The sequence below is a fragment of the Phytophthora infestans genome, genomic scaffold (assembly GCF_000142945.1).
Source record: "Phytophthora infestans T30-4 supercont1.24 genomic scaffold, whole genome shotgun sequence".
Taxonomy (NCBI): domain Eukaryota; phylum Oomycota; class Peronosporomycetes; order Peronosporales; family Peronosporaceae; genus Phytophthora; species Phytophthora infestans.
Genome location: NW_003303735.1, coordinates 964406 through 984682, shown reverse-complemented (window position 1 = coordinate 984682; position 20277 = coordinate 964406). Strand labels below are relative to the sequence as shown.

Genomic DNA, 20277 nt, shown 5'->3' with positions numbered 1-20277 from the left:
CGCGGTAGACTTGACGAGTTGGCTCACAGCAATTGGCTGCTTCATGCCGGTCTGGGTCTTCATGGCTCGCTTGAGACTGTGGCTACCAGCGGACGAGAATGTCTTGCATACGGTTGAGCATCAGATTTATAAACGTTTCTTGGGAGACGGGTTTTCGCTGAGCACGGTTGTAGGTGCCGACTGCGAGGATTCTTAGAGGGCAATACTGACTCGTTAACAGAGTCTTCAAGGCTTCAGACGACGGAACAGACACCTCGGTGGCGTTTGGGTTGGAGAACAAGCAAGTGCGGCTTCTGGTGGCGGCTCAGACGCTTTGTTGCTTACACACGTAGTTGGTAGTTGCCGTCAGTTTTGGATATGAGGTGGCATCACATGGCCACCTCTCCACCACATCCCTCGGCTTATCTTAAGTTGGGTGGACGCTGGTCAGCCATTGCCCTTATTGACATTTATCCAATCAAATAGACTATTTGATTGCCTTTTAACCTATCATATTGCACAAACCGAGTATACAAACTTAAAGGTATTGCGTCGCAACACTCCCACTAAAGAAGCCAGCGTTGCCATAAATTTTCTTCTTATTGTCCGTCAACTTTCTTCATATTGTCACCAAAGATTCTTCTTGAAGTCGACTTCAACCTTTTTCAGATTTAGCATGCCCAAAATAGCAAAATCAAACTACCGAACTGGGATTTAGTATAACTTTGAATGCTGGGCACATACCCAAGCTTAAATTCGCAACCCGAAATCAGAAGCAATACTTTATTTCATATTAAAAGTAACTTAGCTTATGTATTTGAAGTTTCCGACTTTTGCGAGAGCTGCTCACTCTCTATTTTGCTGCTGTCAAGCGCAGGTCCCGACGTTACCCTTCGGGGGTAGGGGGGTTCACAAGCGTCTCCGTATCCCATCAGGCGACAGTGATCCGGCATAGGCCACAGCGGCCCTCGTGTCCTGGCTTTTTTGCACCTAAACGGATCGCCAATGGCTCATTGGAGGCACTGCGGAGCGAAAGTCCGGTTATCCGGTACCCGTGAATTTCCAGTCTTTGACCATTCGTGCTTTACTTGGTGGTATTTAGAGAGTCAGGATAGAATTAAACTTAAAAAGAGTAAAATATACTCTGGGGCAAGGGGCTGATAGCCCGGACATGTCAGAATTACTTTTAGAGGGCTAGGTGACGTGTAAAACTAAGGTTTTATGGCTAAAGCCGTACTTTTACCAAACCCTTACACTAAAATGTGCCCTTTATTGTTAACTTTATTTCTGACTTTGCTGCCAATAATTGAAATTCCACTTTGATCTTGTAAACATATCTTTGAAGCCAAATCTTACTTACGTATGGCAATCTTTATTTATGGAACTCTTATTTAAGGTCTTTAACGCCCATCATAAATCGGATTTTTCAAACTGATTTTGACTCAAGGGTTTAGTTAAGGCATCCGCTATCATATCATTGGTGCTACAATAAGTAACCCTGATTTGCTTATCTTCATGTTTATCTCGTGCAAAAAGATGTCTAATATCAATGTGCTTAGTAGAAGAGTGACTGCACGGGTCCTTAATAATACTGATTGCGCCCTTATTATCACACCAACAATGAGTCGGTAGTAATTGCTCGTAGCCTAATTCTTGCAGTAGTAATCGTAACCACATTGCTTCTCTTACTCCTTCACTAGCGGCGACTAGTTCTGATTCCGCTGTATTAAGACTAATACAATTAACCTGACGCAAGAAGAGCGCTTGGTGGAGATCCGGAGCAATACTCTTCCAGGTAATACATGCACCAGCGAGAATTGATACATATCCTGTAATTGATTTCCTTTCTTCAGATGCATTCGCGAAGCTCGCGTCTGTGTATAGCTCTAACTTAATAGTACTATTACCATCGTACTCAATGCCAACCCTCGACGTTCCTTTCAAGTACTTTAGTACTCGCTGAGCCGCTCTCCAATGAGTCTTATTATAGCAAGATAGATATTTACTAAGCTCTCTGACAGCATTAGCGATATCAGGTCTAGTTCCCCTAACTAGGTACATTAAGGACCCAACTAACCCTCTGTAGTCGAATGACTGTGCCGCTATTTGTTCGGGTGACAATGTCTTTTCCTTCTCTAAGACCACAGCTTTTGCTTGTGGTGTAGGTGCAGTATTGCAGTCTCTCATCTCAAACTTATCTAAAAGGTCGTTAATATACTTTTGTTGAGATAGGCGTAGAGTCTTATTTGTAAGGTCTCTTTTAATCTCCATTTTAAGCAGGTAGTGCAACTCACCCAAGTCTTTCATAGTAAACTTGTCAGACAGCTTAGCTTTAAGATCATTTATAGAACTTAGATGTGATCCTGCAATTGTCAGGTCGTCCACATACACACACACTATAAGGACGTGCTGAGCCCCATTTATCTCCCACCGTTTTAGATACAAGCAATGCTCTTTCTTGCATCTAAAAAGCCTAAGGTTTTTAAAAAGGTATTCAAAACTTCATACCAAATTCTAGGTGCCTGTTTCAGTCCATACAGGCTCTTCTTTAATTTGCAAACTAGATTTTCAGTTCCTTTGCGAAACCCCATTGGTTGCCTCATGTAGATGTTTTCACTTAAAACTCCGTTAAAAAACGCTGTAGATACATCCATTTGGTGTAGATGCAGCCCTAATATTGTGGCTAATGCCAGTAATAAGCGCAACGATTCATATCTTGCTACAGGTGCAAACACCTCTTTATAGTCAATTCCATACAATTGTGTATTTCCTTGCACAACTAACCGTGCCTTAAAACGGTCCACTGAGCGGTCGGCTCTGTATTTAACATCAAACAGCCAATGACAACCCAATGGCCGTCTTCCAGTAGGAAGGGGTACTAATTCCCACGTTTTATTACTTAAAAGGGCGTCATACTCTGTCTTTATTGCACACTCCCACTGCTTCACATGTGGGCTTTTCCTGGCCTCCTTAATTGACCTAGGAATAGGTATTCTGGCTGTCTCATTAATAGCTACAGTATTTAACTCTGTCACGTAGTCGTTGAGCCGCACATTTGGCAGTCGTCGTCTTTTAGACCTACGAACAGCACCGTTTTGCACTCCCACTTGTCTGGGTGTCGGTGGTCGAGAGACACAATCTGGGCCAGTGGTGTCAATATCCTGCACTTCAACTTCTAGATTAGGTCTAGTTCTTTTACCTAGGCCTTGAATTACCTTTTCTTCTTCAACGTTGACGCTACAGTCCTCGATAGGGAACGATCGACTGATCATTGCTTCAGTACCAGCTGAGCTAAACTTTACATCACGGGCAATAAGGTATTTATTAGCCTTAATGTCCAGGAGTCGGTACCCTTTATGTTTAGGCGAAAATTCCAACAACTTACATTCTATAGCCCGATCGTCTAGTTTAGGATCCTTTCGTTTTGACTTTGGTATATGCGCATAGCAAGTGGAGCCCCAAATTCTTAACCCTAACCCCTTTGGTTTATGGCGGTGCAGTAACTCATAAGGGGTTTTCATTCCCAGTCTAGCCATTGGTAGTCGATTAGTGACATCCACCATATAAAGTAGGGCCTCAGGCCACCATTTAGCAGCCATATTAGCACCCCTAATAGCACACCTAACACCAGCCATCATGGTCTGGTGGGATCGCTCAGCACTGCCATTTTCTTCTGGAGATAACATTAGAGCTTTCGAACTGTAAGCCCAATTTATCGCATATTTTGGACACTTCAGTGTTTATAAATTCTGTTCCACCATCAGTCCTTATTCTTCTGACCTTATAAAGAGGAAATTGACACGACAGCTTCCTCAATAAAGACTTAATTTTCCCAGGTACCTCTTTTCAGTATTTTACGATAATGTACCACTTATAAGCAGTGGCGTCATCTACAACAGCCAATGCGTATCGGTACCCAAAAGATCCGTATAAACCGTTAACTCTTAATCGTCCGGTTGAATCCATATGAAGTGTATGTAGTGGTTCATTACTCTTATTTCCCACCAAATTTCTATATGACATTCTTTTGTCCTTCATTTGAGCGCACGTTTTACAGAAAAACGAGACCTTCTTAAGCTCTGAATACGAAATATGAGGAAGACCCTCAATTTTCTGGTTGCTCATATTCCTAATTAGACGTTCCTTACCGACATGACCCAGTCTTAGGTGCCACTCCTTTAAAAGGTTAGCTAAGTTACCACTCTGAGTGCTAAAAACACGCCTTTTAGTCGGTTTAATACTCGGTAAGTAATAGACTTCTCCTATTGCCACTGCTGCAAAGAGCAATTTTTGGTCATTCCCTATAAAAAATAGAAATTCACCTGATTTTGACTGAAAGTGCCTAAATCCCTGTCGAGCTAAATAGTAGGCACTCAACAAGTTACTATCACACTTACGGTCAAATGAGACATCACTTAGTGTTAATACACTCAACCTCTTTTTAGGGTTAAAACGGTACGTTTTATTGATCCCTTTAGTGAGCTATGAGAAAAGCTCCCGTTTCCGTAGGTAAAAGTGTGGCCCTGACTCGGTTTTAGGCTCCCACTAAACCAGCTTCGATCTGATGTTATAGCTCGGCCTGCACCAGTATCAACCACCCACATATCATCGGTCAGTTTTAACTTCTTCAAGGCTCTCAAATAGGAGTGATGCTGCTTACGTACCTCCTCTTCGATGTCGTCCATTTGTAGTGGGGACCTGACAGGGGTATTCGGCACGTTGCCACAATCCTCAAAACCTTTATGGTAGGCGGGGTCCAGATCCTCAATGTCGTCCATCTCCTCGTCCTCAATGCACTCTTCCAGAAGAGTCTTCCCACACTCATTTAGGCGTTTTTCCCCTTCTAGCACCACCGATTTGAGGGTATTAATCGGGGTTGTCTTCGCCTTCTTGGCCTTCTTAGCACCCGGTGCAGTGTTGATATCGGTCCTAAAAAGGGGTCCACCTTCGCGATTAGGATCCCTATCAGCGATCATCACCGAACAGTCCGATTTAAAGTGTCCACTCTTGAGGCAGTAAAAACACCTTTTTCCACCCTCACCTGCACCGCTTTTTCTCTTGACCCCGACATTGTTGACAGGAATCGCTTGGGTTTTATCCATTAAACCCACTTCTTTCTTGGATCGGTCACCAAAGGTCTTGCGTAAGTCCACTTCGACCCTATCCATCGTGAAGTCCTCTTCTTCATGGAGATCGCTGAAGCCCAAAATTCACTTGGGAGTTGTGACAGGACTTCAATGCACAGCCAAGACTCGGTCACCATGTCCTGGCCGAGCAGCTTCCGAGACTTTCTGTTAATCTCGTTCTTTGCCTTCTTAAGTTGCGCGAAAAGTGTCCTTAAGTAACGCCAAGGGCTACGCAACACCTTCGACCAGGCCCGGGTCAGCTCAATCAGGCCCGCAGCGTCACATTGGTCGAAGTCCTTCTCGAGGAGTCGAATGACTTCACATGGGTCCATGGAGGACACCACATCGGGAAGGGTAGAGAGAAAGAAGTTTGGAAGGACCTGATTGAGCAGGTTTTGTAAGTCGCCCCTTCCTCTCATCCAGTGCATCACGTCCCACCGCGCCGAGAGCGCCTCTTGCTCGTCCATTTTGGTGGTCGGTGGTGCTGGCTTCTTAGGATTGTCCCGCAGGAAGTCGGCCATGCGCACCTTCGCTTCAGGCTGTTCCTTCTCTAACAGCTTCGTTTGGTACTGATGGTCCAAGTGATTGACGTAAGTCAGCAGCTTGTCCTTCCACATAGTGTAGGACTTACCATTAAATTTCTCGAGGCCACCACAATAGCAGCCATTGAGAAGTACTTGAAATGTTGCTTATACACGTAGTTGGTAGTCGCCGTCAGTTTTGGATATGAGGTGGCATCACATGGCCACCTCTCCACCACATCCCTCGGCTTATCTTAAGTTGGGTGGACGCTGGCCTCTTTCCTTCAGCCATTGCCATTATTGACATTTATCCAATCAATTAGACTATTTGATTGCCTTTTAACCTATCATATTGCACAAACCGAGTATACAAAATCAAAGGTATTGCGTCGCAACACTCTTCTGGCAGTGGTGGCGGAGCTCGTGCTTGGGGGAAGGCACTGCGTCGTGATTGTTGTGAGCGGGTGGATTTGGACGGGGTGGCGGGCTGCTCAAGCGACGAATTGGGGCTTCTTTGGTAGTTCTCGAGTGATAAAACACTGGTTACCAAGCAGTATTTGGTAGTACCCTCGGAGGCTTAAGTACCAATGGTCCTTAAGCATCCGAGGGCGTCATCGATTTACAGGCGATGACGTCGATATAACACTGCACTGGTACAGTACAATGTCGTCGATTGTTGTGGACTGTGGGTCTGTCGGTGTGGATTATCCTTAAAAAACTGTGGATTTTTCATATTTCCTCTGCGAAACCTTATCTCAGAATGGGTGAATGTTGACCCAGTCGGACAAGAAGGACATCCAAGTTTCACAAGGTCCTATGTTTTTGAAATGAACGTTTATTAAGAAAGATGAGAAATTCTTGAAGGATGTCTTCAACAATGAGAGCTCGCAATACTTATATACATGTAATATCCAGCCAGAGCTTCCCCGACATTGCCACTGCCAGTGGCAACGCACGGCAATAGTATTAATATCAGAGCTTCTTCGGGGAAAGCACAATTAATATTTCAAAATACCGGTAATAGTACGATAACGGGATACGAAAAGGGTCACTTCAAAGTTCCAACGATGCCGAACAAAAAGGTGCTGCTGGCGGTGCTCCTGTTACCCCTGTGGCTCAACTTCGCAGTGATATGGGGCTCTCTGGGGCTACTATTCACGATGCCTGTGAGGCGGGTGGCGGTACTCGCCCCTGTGCTGCTGTGGGTACTCTGGACGCTCGATCTTTGGGGGTCGCGGACGACTGTCGAAGTTCCGATCGCTGCGACGGTGTCGGTGGCGTTGGGTCTAGTACTGCCAAAGAACCCGCTGATGCATTTGTCAGTCTGGGTGATTCTAGTGCAGTACATTGCTTACCTCACGGTAGACTTGACGAGTTGGCTCACAGCAATTGGCTGCTTCATGCCGGTTTGGGTCTCCATGGCTCGCTTGAGACTGTGGCTACCAGCGGACGAGAATGTCTTGCATACGGTTGAGCATCAGATTTATAAAAGTTTCTTGGGAGACGGGTTCACGCTGAGCACGGTTGCTGGACTGGGGACAGTATGTGTGCCTTATGCTGGAGAGCAGGACAAGAAGCCTCGGACACTTGTACTGGTCCACGGATACGGCGCCGGAAACGCATTTTGGGCACCGGTAATTTGAGCTTTTGTATATATACTGTTAGTCGTTGCGTGACCTGACGTGATGGCGGTGTAATGCAGAATCTGCGAGATTTAGCGAAAGCCTTTGATGTGGTATGCAGTCTTTTGTGACGGTTAATTTTGTTGTGGTGTATTTTAATGTTGAGCCATGTGCGCAGTATGTCGTGGAGTGGAAAGGAATTGGACGGTCGCAACGCCCTGTTTTTAGGCCAACAAGCGCTACTGAAGCTGATGCGTTTTTTGTGGAGTCACTCGAGGAGTGGCGAGAGGAACTAAAGGTGAGTTCTCCATTGAGGCTGCTGTGATGAGTTGCTGAGTTTAGATCTAAATGGCATGCTACTTCTCAGCTTGACAAGTTTATCCTTTGCGGACATTCAATGGGAGCTCTCTACGGAACATACTTTGCTGCCAAGTATCCCAACACGGTAGAGCACATGATCCTGGTTTCACCTGCTGGCGTCCACGCATCCACACTGACTCATTCGGAGCTCCCACTGAGTCGCCGAATTGCTTTTGCGCTGCATTTGACGCCTATGGTACTCGGATGAAGACACTCACCTGCTACCGTATCAGATATCTTTTAACACTCTGTAAACTAATGTTGCTACGCAGTCGGCAGCTCGCGGAATGGGTCCGCTCGGCCCACGCTTGGTCCACTGGATGGTGAAGAAGCGCGTTTCGTGGACTCCGCCCGGCAACGCGATCCGAATGGGCGAGTTGGATTTTGAGCTTTTCGCCAGATACTGCTACCACAACTGGGCCTTAAAGGCATCGGGAGATATTGCTGTGCACACTCATTTGCACCCGGTGAGTCAGCCACGTTTGGTATGCTGCTTTTTCTTATCGCAATGCACTGAGTGTGGTGCTACTCTTTAGGGTGCCGCCGCAAGGAGAACGCCACTTTCCGAGATCATCGTGCCGGAAAAGTGGGCACTGCCAGTGACGTTTATATATGGCGGTGGGCCAGACTGGATGCCGAAAGAGCACGGCGAAGCTGTGGTGGAGCGTCTTCAGAACGCCAATCGCTATGCCAGTTTCCGAGTCGTCCCACTATCGGGTCATCAAGTGTTCATGGACAACCCCAGCGCTTTCAGTCGTGTGCTCATTGCGGCAGTGGACGACTGGGAACTCATCAGCTTCGACAAGGCTAAAGCGTTTGCCTCAGCTCGCTAGTCAAACCTACAACGAACGTACATGTACATGTAGGCAAGATTACGGGCCGGACTAGATTGTGAAGTCCCGCGTCCTAAACAATCCTAACTTATCTAGACATCGTTCGTCAGTATATAGCTTTGGTAATTTAGTACAGTATTATAAAAGTAGAGCTGGGCGGTAGCGCTTTTGAGCAGTGTTGAGCGGTGAGCGCAAGAGCATGTTCCTGATACATGTAGCTTGAGCGATTTCCTGATTGCTTGAGCGATAACCAGCCGAGACAAAAATGATTACGCGACCTGTCTAATTGCGTGATTGAACACGTTTCACTTCCTGAAAGCATTTAAAAACTAAAAAAAACGGTGATATATGCGTTTATACAGTATGCAGGTATTTAAAAATCCCTTTCTGATTCAATTATTATAAAGGGCTATCATTTTTTAATTAACAAATTGATCAGTTTTTCAGAATGATGGTCTCACTTCACTTCCTACCTACACTTGGACAAAACTGAATTTGCCATCGAGTGAACATCGATCGATGTCAGAGGAACCATCATCGCCTCGGCCTGGGCCGCCAGCACTGCTGCGCTCCTCAGGGTTCCGCCTAGTGCTGTTGCTGCTGACGCCGTTCTTCGCGCTATTACTGACACTTTGGGGCATAATTGGCCGCGTTTTCACTCTTCCGCCCAAACTCGTAGCTGCAACAGCTTTCATGGTCACATGGGTCCTGTATCTCTGCATTCCTCACATTCCTGTACGTCTGCTGGACTGGCCGCTGGTCATCACTCTGGGTCTCGCCATCCTCTCGCTGCTGCCGCGACACAACAGTCACGTCGCTCATGGAGCTGTGACAGCTACACTGGTGGTTTACGCCATCATTCGCGTGAGTCTCACGAGTCTAGAGAGCGGCACTACCGAGAAATCCATCGTGGAAGCGTTGGCAGTGCTTTGCTGTCTATTTCCAGTGTGGTTATCGATTTGCAACTTGCATTTGTGGTTGCCGTCAGATCTGGATGAACTGGAAAAAGTCGAGAGGAAGATTTACGAACATTTCATCGTGACGGAGTTCTCGCAGACGAAAGTCGCAGGTCTCGGCACAATTCACGTGCCATATTGCGGTGACGGCAAGCAGCTCCCGCCGAGGAATTTGGTTCTTGTGCATGGATATCTCGCTGGTAATGCATTCTGGACGGCGAACTTGCAAACTCTTGCAAAATCATTCAACGTGGTACGCCCGCTATAATTTAGTCACAGTTTGAAAGGTTGAAATTTTGACAATTGTTGCCGCAATTTCGTACAGTATGCAGTCGAATGGAAAGGAATTGGACGATCAGATCGCCCGAAATGGCATCCGAAGACGGATGACGAAATGGATGACTTCTTTGTGGAGTCGCTAGAAAACTGGAGACGCGAGGTGAATCTCGATCGCTTTATCCTTTGTGGTCATTCAATGGGGGTACGTTTGCCGTGACTATCATTGAGCTAAGGGTGATATTTCGAACTGAGATGGCGACCTTAATTACTCTTTTCAGGCCATGTACAGTACTTACTTTGCGGAGAAATACCCGCAACGTGTTGAGCACCTCATTCTGATCTCCCCCGCTGGAGTCAACAGTAGCGGCCTAACGCAAGAAGATCTCCCCTCATTTTTGAGGTTTACGTCGCTATTCTACATCACTCCAATGGTACGCAACACTGCCCAAAGTCAATATGCATTAGGCTCTAATGTGCCCATGCATTTTTCAATTGTAGAGTGCAATACGATTCGCGGGTCCACTAGGCCCCGGTCTCGTTCGATGGTCGTGGCGTCAACGCATCAAATGGACACCAGCTACCAACATCGTTCGATCAGGGGAGGCGGACTTTGGTCTCATTACGAACTATTGCTACCACAACTGGGCGCTCCAGGCCTCGGGCGATATCGCGTTCTACACGCACTTGCACCCGGTAAGACTTTTGTTACCACAAATATTGCATCAACGATGCACTGACGCGTTATTGTTGCAAATATAGGGAGCGAGTGCGAGACGTCGTGCATTGGACAGCATTCTAACCCCAGCGAAACTTCACGTCCCACTGACAATTATGTACGGTGGCGGCATGGACTGGATGAACTCGGAATACGGTGAGGCGGTTGTTCGACGGCTGGAAAAGACCCAATACGCCGTTTTCCGACTGGTTCCCATGTCGGGTCACCAGGTGTTTATGGACAACCCGAGCGACTTCAATCAAATGTTCATCCAGGCGGTGCGCGACCAGGAGCATGCGGCCACGCAATTCACTCAACAGCCAAGTGGCATCTAGATTTGGTATGGGACACTAATAAAATCCATCAACGAACAAATGTGGCAGATATGTTCATCATGTGGTGGCTCTCTTTACAGTTTTTATCGCCAAAGAAAGATGCAGATCTCTGGTGTACGTGTCAGATGGACGGGATAGCAACCGAATTGAGGCTAGCCATCCTACATGCGGATGTTCCATACCGAGTTCCAGATCGGATCGCAATCTCCAACATCTAGACACTTCGCATTGTGCAGCTCACCTCAAAATATATCATAGAACCGCGTCGAAATGGCAAACCGCACTGAAGACGAATGGAGCTTGGTGAGCGACAATGAAGAAGTGCTATCGGACATGAGCTTCGACGAAGTGGACCCTGAACCTGAAGTTCTAGTTCCAGAAGTGACGGTGACTAAGACACAAGTGTCAGCTCCCACTGGGAACGAAGTTGAGGTGCCAAACCCGGAAGAAGAAATAGCAGATGTGTTATCGCTTCTCGCAGACACCAGTGTCTCTGAATGTTCAACCACGAGTTACTCTCACGAGATCCGTGTATCGTTGCTCTCGCCAACTCACCAAGATCGGTTCATGGCGTCTTCCCGATTCGACTCTACGCTCGAGTCTCCCAAGCGCAGCATCAAGTTAGCGTTCCTCGGGTGTGATGCTCGCTCCAAGTCGTTCCCTGAACGCCTGCGCGCTACCACTGCAGCCATGCGTCCACTAGCACGAGAAGTAGAGCAGCCAAAGTACACTGAAGTCACACCTTTCAAGCAAGATCAATCCACTCAAGTTGACTTTAAAGCGCCACCAGTGGAGGCACAAGAAACCCGTGCAACGCTACTTCGCGACGTATCAGATCGGTCAATGACGATATCCAACCAACTCCGTGCCAAGTCTCAAGACAACGAACGACTCTCGCTTCGTATCGCAGAATTGGAAAGCGTGATTGTCCATACCGAGCAAAAGAATCGACGCCACGCCATGATGGTCAAGACGAGCGAACGCAGTTTAAGTCTCGTCAAGCAACAGGCCAAACTGAGTGCTGAGTATCAGGATAATCTGAAGGCGATTGCTGACAATCTCAGACGAGAGAATGCCGACTTGAGGAGACAAAACACGGCTCTGCAAGGTGAGGACGAATCTTTGGCTGTGCGCAGCTTGACCGAGCTTGAAGAACTGGAAACGATGCTAGCACGCGGCATGGAGAATGTTCGCTCTGCTCTCCGTACCAAGTACCGTGCCGCCATGGAGAAGCACCGTGAACACGAACTTTGCGTTGTGTGCTTTGAAAAACCCGTGTCAGTAGTTCTGCTTCCCTGTCGACACCAAGTTCTTTGCGCTTCATGTGCATTGCGAGTGACAAGCTGCCCCATTGACCGCCAGGACATTCAGGACAAAGCTCTGACGTATGGACTCAACGCTTACACAACCAGCTCGAGTTAGAGAACGGTACCAACGCATACAAAGCGTATCTCGTTTAGTGTTTCAATCAATAAATGCATCTGTGTCTCTTGTTTTGTCCTGTTTTGCGTCTTTAGTAAAGTTGATGCGACCGACCACAACAGTCTACCTAGTCAAACATACCGTTGTAGAACTGTAGCAACTGTTGGCGACTCTTTTGGTTCTGCACGTCTGCGGCCGAACGATCCAGTTTGCGCTTGATTTTCTTGCCCGAAATGGCGCTACGGACGGTGTCCGAGTCCGACGACGAAGACGACGAGCTGTCGTCGTGTCCGTGTCTACTGCGACGTCTTTTGTCCTTCTTCTTTCGTTTCTTTTTGGACTCGGAGGACTTACGTTTGAGCTTCTTGTCTTCAGAGCTGTGATGCTTTTTCTTCTTCTTCAAATGATGCGATCTCTTCCTCTCCTTCCTGCTCTTGTCACTCGAGCTCGAGGATCTGCTCCTGCTGCGAGACGATGAAGAGTCCGATGACGAAGTGACTGAGGCGCGCCGCTCATGCTTCCGGCTGTAGGTACGACCTCGAAGAGAGCGCGAAAGCCGGCGTCCTCTTTGATGGTCGAAGCGGCTAACGGACAATATACGGTAAGTGGCAGTTTAGTCTACAGTACTACCAACGAAACGGAGCTGACCTGGTCGATCGCTCCTTCGACCGAGAGCGAGAGCGCGACGGGGCGCGAGAGCGCTCCGGGGACTTGCTGCCTACTCAGATGGTGCATTGTTCATGTCCTAGTCGCGGTTAGTACGATCACTTCGTCGTGGGGCCGGCCATACACTGTTATCTTACCTCTCCGCTCACGAGCCATTTTACTTTATGAAATCGGTAGCGTTAGATAAAAAAAAGAGGAAATGATTGCTGCTAAAACGTAAGCTGTTTTTAATGAAGAACGCAGCATTAAATTCCCACTTTTACTTGCTGTTAAAAACGGGAATCTGTATGTTGAAGTCGACACTCTCAATAAAGTACGAAAACCAGCACTAAGTACGAACCAAAAAGGATCTCATCCACGACGTAAGTCCAGCTTGTCGGTGCCGCTACAAGAGCCCAAAGAGCATGAGCGTGTGGCTGGTTTCCGTGCCCAACGAAGGCAACAGCTCGTCCGAGACGACTTTCTTGTCGCTGAAGGCGGAGACTGCCTCCAGTCGTCATGATTACGCCGGTAATAAGCAGTAGAAATGGCAGTAACCGCTGCTCTCCCTCTCACGTCTCTTCCTCCTCATACGCTTTAGACTGCGTTCGCGTGGAGCTTCCATCCGATCTACTCGTGGGGACGCTCGACTCGCTCATGGTGCATCATCCATTTGCTTAATAAACGATGAACTCACTGCAGACTGACCCGTGGCTTTTGATAATTTCGAAGGCACTGAGTGACGACCTGAACCGCGTAGATATGGTGATTGAGAGTGTCGTGCGCAAGATTGAGCGCCAATTCCACGACCTAAATAAGGGCGACCAGGCGCTTACAGTGGACGGAGGTGCGTTGGCTCAACTGACTTTGAAGAGTTGCCGATGCTGACTGGTATAATATATTGATGCAATGCAGTGCCAGTGGAACGTTATTTGGGCTTCTTCTCGTGGGACGAGGCCAAGCACCCACACCGTCGACCACTGCCCGAGATCGTCAGCATTATCCAGTCGGTAGGGCATTGGCGTCGCGTGAAAAAAACAAGGAACTTTAATGGACTAATGACATGTAACGTTCGTGCTGCAGTCGGTGGGCAAAATTGAAGAGGAATTAAAGCAATTGAGCACACGCTACACTGAGAAGAAACAGCAACTGATTGGTCTGCAACGCAAGAAAGGGTTGGTGGATTGATAGTCTAACTGCTTCTTGTCTTGAATTACTGAAAATGCACCTCTTGATGACAGTGGCAACCTGATGGTGGCGAATCTGAACGACGTTTTGACTCCCGACGTCGTGTCTACGTCGGACTTTGTCAACACGGAGTATCTGCAGACGCTGGTGGTGATCGTGCCCAAGAATCTGGAGGAGCAGTGGCAGATTGAGTACGCGCAGATCGGCGACCAGATTGCGGAGTACGGACCCAAGGGCTCGCGTGGGAACGTGCGTGGGTCTCCCGTGGTGCCGGGATCCTCACGCAAATTGACGGAAGAAGGCGATTCTGCCGTGTACACGGTGACACTGCTGAAGGGCCAGTACCAACCGGGTTTTGTGGACAAGGAAGGCAACTTTGAGCCTGGGACGACTGTGGACTACATCGAAGACTTTAAGACGCGTGCCAAGGAAAAACGTTTCATAGTCCGTGAATTCAACTTCGACCCTACAAGTCACGCGTCTAATGAAGAAGCTATTGCGGAATTGGAAGTGGAGGTGGATCGACTCTGGTCGGCGCTAATTCGTTGGTGCAAGGCGCACTTTGGAGAGCATTCATTGCGTGGATGCACATCAAGGTGCGTGTTTTGTGACGTGACGAGTACTTGAGTATCCATGTAGGGGCTAACGTCGCTTGTTCGAGCTCAGATGATTCGCGTTTTCGTGGAATCTGTGCTTCGCTACGGCCTCCCAGTGAACTTTGTTGTTGCCATGTACAAAGTACGCTGCTTCGATGTTGTATTTGCGGCATGTAGTGTGGTCTAACGCTTGCCTTTATTGTGCTTACGATACATTAGCCCCATTCAGGAAAGGACAAGAAGCTGCGCTCAGTGTTGTCGAAGAAGTATGCGCATCTGCAGCCGGCGCAGTTCTCGGGTCTTGAAGAGGGTTCTTCAGGCTCATCGCAGGTTGAGTACTTTCCGTACGTCACAAACTCCTTCAACCCACTTAGCACCACTTAATCCGGTGCTCTTCAAGTTAGGCCACGGAAGAGAGAAATGTGTATGGTTCCGAGTACTAATATAATACTACCCAGAACACTAACAGAAACCTTAAAATTGCTGTTGTTTAAGATGAAAACAATAAAAAAAAAAAAAGAGGATGGAAGTGGCTAGAGCATGCTAAGTAGCACAGGGTCAGAGGAGTAGTCAACGCCTCCGCCAGCTCTGGCACTCTTGAGTCGTCGAACACCAGGGTCCTCGCGAACTTTCATGTGGAAGACAATCTGAATCAGCTCGCGTAGGTCGCTCACGAACAGCAGCTGGACTCGATCCTTGCGGTGATCGCGTTCGCGTGTGTTATCAGTGGAAACACCGGCAAACTCCTTACGCAGCTCCTCGGCCTCGCTTTTATTTCCACGCGGTAAGATCACTCGCTTGATACCCGCACGGATTGCTGCCAGTACCTTCTCACGGATGCCTCCAACCGGTAAAATAACGCCGCGCAGGGTAATTTCTCCAGTCATCGCGATGTCGACAGGGACCGAGAGGCCTGAGATTACTGAGAGAAGAGCACACACAATCGCACCGCCAGCAGAGGGACCATCCTTGGAAATGGCTCCTTCAGGGAAGTGGACGTGGACACTCGAAATGTCATCCAAGGACAGAGTGTTAGACCCCGACAACTCGCCAGCTTCAGCTTGTGTTCTCACTTTATGCGGGAACTCAATTAGATGCGCATTCACCAGCAACCAGGAGAGAGCAAGTTGCGCTGATTCCTTCATCACATCGCCCAACTTGCCAGTGAGTTGTAGAGTAGGAGAGGCATTGGACCGTGAAGTAGAGGACGGTGCGGCCTCAATAGAGGGTGGGTGTCGTGTGCATGAGGCCTCAACGAAGAGGATAGAGCCGCCAGCTGTGCTCCACGACATGCCAGTGGCCACGCCAGGAACACTAGAGCGAAGTGCCACTTCGTTAAACACGAGCTCATGCCCAAGAATGGCGCGGATCATCTTCTTGTCGATGAAGATCGGATCAAAAGCGGCCAGGCGATCCGAGTTGTCGCCATCCTTCTTCTCTTGCTTGTCATCACTCTCGTCCAGCTCTCGTACAACATCCACAGCCACGTAGCGACAGAGTGCGCCAACTTGTCGTTCCAAGTCACGTACTCCAGCCTCGCGAGTGTATCGCATGACAAGGAAGCGCAAGGCTTCATCTGAAATGCGCACCATGCCCTCACGTAGACCGTTTGCCTCAATTTGTTGTGGGAGAAGATAGCGACGGGCAATTTCCACCTTTTGCTCGACACTGTAGCCACTTAGCTCAATGACTTCCATACGGTCCAGCAAAGGGCCCGGGATGGTGTCCAAACTGTTGGCCGTTGCTAGGAACAGAGTCCGACTCAAGTCAAACGGTACATTCAGGTAATGATCCGTAAATGTGTTGTTCTGGTGGGGGTCCAGCACTTCCAACAGCGCACTCGCAGGGTCACCTCGGAAGTCTTTACCCAACTTATCCACCTCATCCAACAGCAGCACCGGATTGTTGGTCTCGGCGTGACGAAGCGCGTTCAAAATGCAGCCTGGCATAGCACCCACGTACGTTTTGCGGTGACCACGGATCTCTGACTCGTCGTGAACTCCACCTAGCGCCACTCGCTCGAATTTGCGGTTAGTGGCTGTAGCAATGGAGCGCCCCAGCGAAGTTTTCCCGACGCCTGGAGGTCCCACAAGACACAGAATGGGGCCACGCATGTCACGCTTTAGACTACGAACAGCAATGTACTCGGTGATGCGCTTCTTCACCTTGTCCAAGCCATAGTGGTCTGCGTCAAGCTGCTTGCGCGCTCGCTCCACTAATAAGGAATCCGCTGTAGAAATGCTCCATGGCAACTCGGAGAAAAACTCGAGATAGTTGTGGAGAATGCCATACTCCGGCTGCATCGCAGTCATGCCTTTAAGGCGACGCAGCTCTCGCTGTGCGATCTTGGAGGCCTTGGGGTCCAGAGTCAGAGCGTTGAGCCGATCTTCCAGTAGTTTGATCTCGCCTGCATTGTCCCCGCCAGCCCCGTCATCTCCAGCTTCTCCCAGCTCTTTCTTGATGGCTTCAAGTTGCTGTCGTAGCAGAAACTCCTTGCGAGTGCCCTCCAGTTTGTCCTGCACCTCACTCTGGATCTTGCGTTGCAATCGCGCTTTCTCCGTCTCCTGCTCCAACAGAGATACGGCACGTTCACAGCGAAGAGCGATGGGCACAGCCTCCAGCACCTGTTGTTTCTCCCCGACTCCCACATTGAGATAGGACACCACCACGTCGGCCAGCTCTCCCGCCGACGAGTTGCCAATGGCGTCCATAAGCCCATTGCTTCGACGTAATAGTGGCGCGCTTTTAGCTGTCTCGAGATACTCCTGAGTCAAGTGTTTCAGTCTCAGTGCTACTTGCTCGAGGGTTAGCGCCGTGTCCTCCGTCTTGGCTCCCTTTACGGGTACCGGTACTGGCGCCACCAGTCTCTGGACTGATCCCACAAGATACGGTCTGGTCTGAGCCACGTCCTGCAGCTGCACACGATGCAAACCTTGCACCAGTACCGAGAGACCGGCGACGCCGCCTTGCATACGTGTGAGCTGCACGACGCGCGCCACTGTGCCCACGCTGTAGACTGCGTCTTTGGCCTCCGCTGTTGTGGCCAACAGCTGCCCGGAGTCTGCGTCGCCCTCGGCGCTGTCGCGACGGGTAAAGATCGCCAGCGTAAGCGACGTAGAGGCCGCAGAGTCGCCTGCATTCCGCTTGGGCGTCTTGGGAGAGCGTACTTCCCACACTAGGTCCTTGAGAAGCTGTAGCGCAGACGCCGATGTGATGGCCAGGCGCAGGTACGTGCGCGGGAAGAGCACTTTTCCATCAAGAGGAAGGATAGGCAGCTGCAGCGCTGCCGTCGCGGTAGAAGTCGCGCGGTCATCCATCGACGATGCAAGTTCGCGTTCTGGTTGAGTATGCAGAAGGTTGAGGTTAATGCGGTCCGCGATAAGTGATGCGGTTTTTCGAGTAGTAGCTTGTTGGATTTTCAGATGAGAATTTCGTAATGCACCGATTAAAAAAGGACACATGTAAAACAAAAAGTTTCATTATAAAGGTTGTATTGAATCAAGACCGCCACTTCGTTTTGACGGTCAGTCTACACATACTTTCATGCAGGAATACGAAGTCTCAAGTTCATGTCGACAAGGACCAACGTACATTTTTGTCATGATGACCAACGTACATTAAGAATCCTTTAGCTTACCAGAGCGTCTTAGAGCTCTTGGTCAGTCTTCGTGGCCGCCAATTCATCCGACTGCTCCGTCTGCAGGTGGTCGTCCTCGTCCAAAGCCTCGCTGTCGTCCTCGTACAGAGGAGTCTTGCCCTTGGTGGCTCCCTTAACCAGAACAGGGTCCTCCTCGGTCTCACCAAGGGTGCCATCCGAGCCATCGTCGTAGAGCGTGCCGATCGAGCCAGTTGTCGTCTCACCAGTCTTGGTGGACTTCGAGGTCTTAGTGGCAGGGCTCTTGTTGCCGCCCTTCACCATGATATCGTCCTCTCCAGAGTCTTCATCGTCCCAAAGGGTGGTCTTTCCCTTAGTGGCTCCCTTCACCAGGACCGGGTCCTCCTCCTCGAGGCCAGTCTTGCCCTTGGTGGCTCCCTTGACGAGGACAGGGTCCTCCTCTTCGTAGAGTCCAGTCTTTCCCTTGGTCGCTCCCTTCACCAGAACGGGGTCCTCGATACCAGAGTCCGAGTCGCTGTCGAGCAGCCATGAAAGATCGTCGTCGCTTCCAGAGTCGTCGTCGACAATCGGGTACTTGCCCTTAGTGGCTCCCTTCACAAGGTCGGGGTCCTCATTGCCGGACTCCGAGACATCTTCCTGAAGCCACGACAGGTCGTCGCTGCCTGAGTCCAAGTCATCCAAGACACTCTTACCCTTGCCACCCTTCAGGGGGAGGTCATCGTCGTCGTCGCTGCCACTGTCCGAGTCAAGCAGCCACGACAGATCGTCGCTGCCACTGGCGTCCGATCCCTCAGCCTCTTCGAAGGCGTCGATAATGTCCTGAAGTTCAACCTGGTCGCTACCGCTGCCAATAAGAGACATAATGTTGATCTTGAGGTGGCTGCCATCATCACTGTCACTGTCGCTGCCGAAAAGGTCAGTCAGGTCGATTGTGAGATCATCGTCGTCCAAAACGTCGTCGCTGCCGCTAGCGTCAAGCGAGTCAGAGAAATCGAAGTCGTCGCTTGCGCTGGCGTCGTCCGAGACGGTCGAACGCAGGTAGGCCGGGTTGCCAGCGTTAGCGGCAGTAACGGCAATTGCCGCAAGAACCAGTCCAGTAGCAAACTTCATTTTTTATTGATTCGGGAGGCGCTTGATGTGTGCTTTGCTTCGCGAAAAGGAGAATGAGCAGCAGGAAGCACGCGCCCTGCCTCCCGGCACCATCCAAGTCTGTATCTCGCGGCATACAATCCGGAGCGGGTCCCATCTTAGGAGCAGTACTAACCATAGTTTGCTGCATATTATTTTCGTTAATGCACTATTACGGTGTTTCCCATCCGTCAAGATGGCGGTCTGTTTGCAAGGAACCTTATGCTGCTGCGTTTGATCGGCAAAGGCAGATCTGCGACAGTCTGGCCCAGACTCTGGGGGATTACGATGTAAAAGGTGTATTAATAAATACCGGTAGCCGGACTGATCTGAAAATTCATGTATTGTGGAGTCAAAGGAGATAGAGAAGATGGAAGAGCGAGTACCGGTAATTGTAGGAGGATAATCACCAGGGAAGTCTTTGGTACCTCGAAGTAATACCGTTACGTACAAGTAGAAATTTTCCAAAGACGGATTCTTGTCGTGTCATAATAACATTAAGGAAGTCGACTTGGTCGCCAAGTATTAGGATAAAGGAAAATAACCTTATTACTTTTAATTTATCTTTCTTTTTCAGTGAGGTTCAATTCTAAATAGTATCCTAGCGATTGCCGGTGTCCTTTCAACCTACTTGGTCCCCTTCCAAGTGAGGCGTATAGCTACACCGCACTAGGCTCCCGTGCCTTACACGGTGCCGTCTTCCAAACATGTTCTATCTAAAATATCCAGGGTACTAATTCCGTAGGTACTACAGCGTGTTCCAGCACTGAAGTTCACCTCGATTCGACGTTACACCACATATTAAAAACGCAGTGCAGTAAATGTATTAAAAATACATACCGTACCAAAAGTAAAACTTACTCTTCCCTTCAGCTCCAGAATCTGATCAGGTTTTTTTGTACCGGTATTTCTTTCTGCAAACATTTACTTACTATTAATAGAAGTATAATGTTTTT

The 20277-nt window shown here is 49.0% G+C and overlaps 7 protein-coding genes across 7 annotated transcripts; 4 read left to right on the top strand and 3 right to left on the bottom strand.

Moving 5' to 3' along the window:
• Positions 1–6693: 6693 nt before the first annotated feature.
• On the top strand, positions 6694–8441 carry PITG_12145 (serine protease family S33, putative; the record flags this gene model as incomplete). The annotated part of the gene is made up of 5 exons (XM_002900719.1): positions 6694–7260; positions 7427–7546; positions 7616–7804; positions 7881–8075; positions 8145–8441. 5 exons carry the CDS (start codon positions 6694–6696, stop codon positions 8439–8441), a joined length of 1368 nt encoding a protein of 455 aa, XP_002900765.1.
• Positions 8442–8960: 519 nt separating this feature from the next.
• Positions 8961–10726, top strand: PITG_12144 (serine protease family S33, putative; the record flags this gene model as incomplete). Its single annotated transcript, XM_002900718.1, has 5 exons — positions 8961–9647; positions 9723–9878; positions 9955–10107; positions 10175–10369; positions 10436–10726. The coding sequence occupies 5 exons, from the start codon at positions 8961–8963 to the stop codon at positions 10724–10726; spliced, it is 1482 nt and encodes a 493-aa protein (XP_002900764.1).
• Positions 10727–10996: 270 nt separating this feature from the next.
• On the top strand, positions 10997–12148 carry PITG_12143 (uncharacterized protein; the record flags this gene model as incomplete). The annotated part of the gene is made up of 4 exons (XM_002900717.1): positions 10997–11092; positions 11187–11255; positions 11381–11647; positions 11729–12148. The coding sequence occupies 4 exons, from the start codon at positions 10997–10999 to the stop codon at positions 12146–12148; spliced, it is 852 nt and encodes a 283-aa protein (XP_002900763.1).
• A 127-nt stretch (positions 12149–12275) lies between these two features.
• Positions 12276–12890, bottom strand: PITG_12142 (uncharacterized protein; the record flags this gene model as incomplete). The annotated part of the gene is made up of 3 exons (XM_002900716.1): positions 12276–12712; positions 12797–12810; positions 12871–12890. The coding sequence occupies 3 exons, from the start codon at positions 12888–12890 to the stop codon at positions 12276–12278; spliced, it is 471 nt and encodes a 156-aa protein (XP_002900762.1).
• A 328-nt stretch (positions 12891–13218) lies between these two features.
• Positions 13219–14651, top strand: PITG_12141 (H - or Na -translocating F-type, V-type and A-type ATPase (F-ATPase) Superfamily; the record flags this gene model as incomplete). Its single annotated transcript, XM_002900715.1, has 7 exons — positions 13219–13324; positions 13395–13453; positions 13526–13640; positions 13709–13803; positions 13877–13968; positions 14035–14577; positions 14648–14651. 7 exons carry the CDS (start codon positions 13219–13221, stop codon positions 14649–14651), a joined length of 1014 nt encoding a protein of 337 aa, XP_002900761.1.
• Positions 14652–15110: 459 nt separating this feature from the next.
• On the bottom strand, positions 15111–17894 carry PITG_12140 (peroxisomal Lon protease; the record flags this gene model as incomplete). The annotated part of the gene is made up of 2 exons (XM_002900714.1): positions 15111–15734; positions 15834–17894. The coding sequence occupies 2 exons, from the start codon at positions 17892–17894 to the stop codon at positions 15111–15113; spliced, it is 2685 nt and encodes an 894-aa protein (XP_002900760.1).
• A 146-nt stretch (positions 17895–18040) lies between these two features.
• On the bottom strand, positions 18041–19348 carry PITG_12139 (uncharacterized protein; the record flags this gene model as incomplete). The annotated part of the gene is made up of 1 exon (XM_002900713.1): positions 18041–19348. The coding sequence occupies one exon, from the start codon at positions 19301–19303 to the stop codon at positions 18224–18226; it is 1080 nt and encodes a 359-aa protein (XP_002900759.1).
• Between the last annotated feature and the right edge of the window lie 929 nt (positions 19349–20277).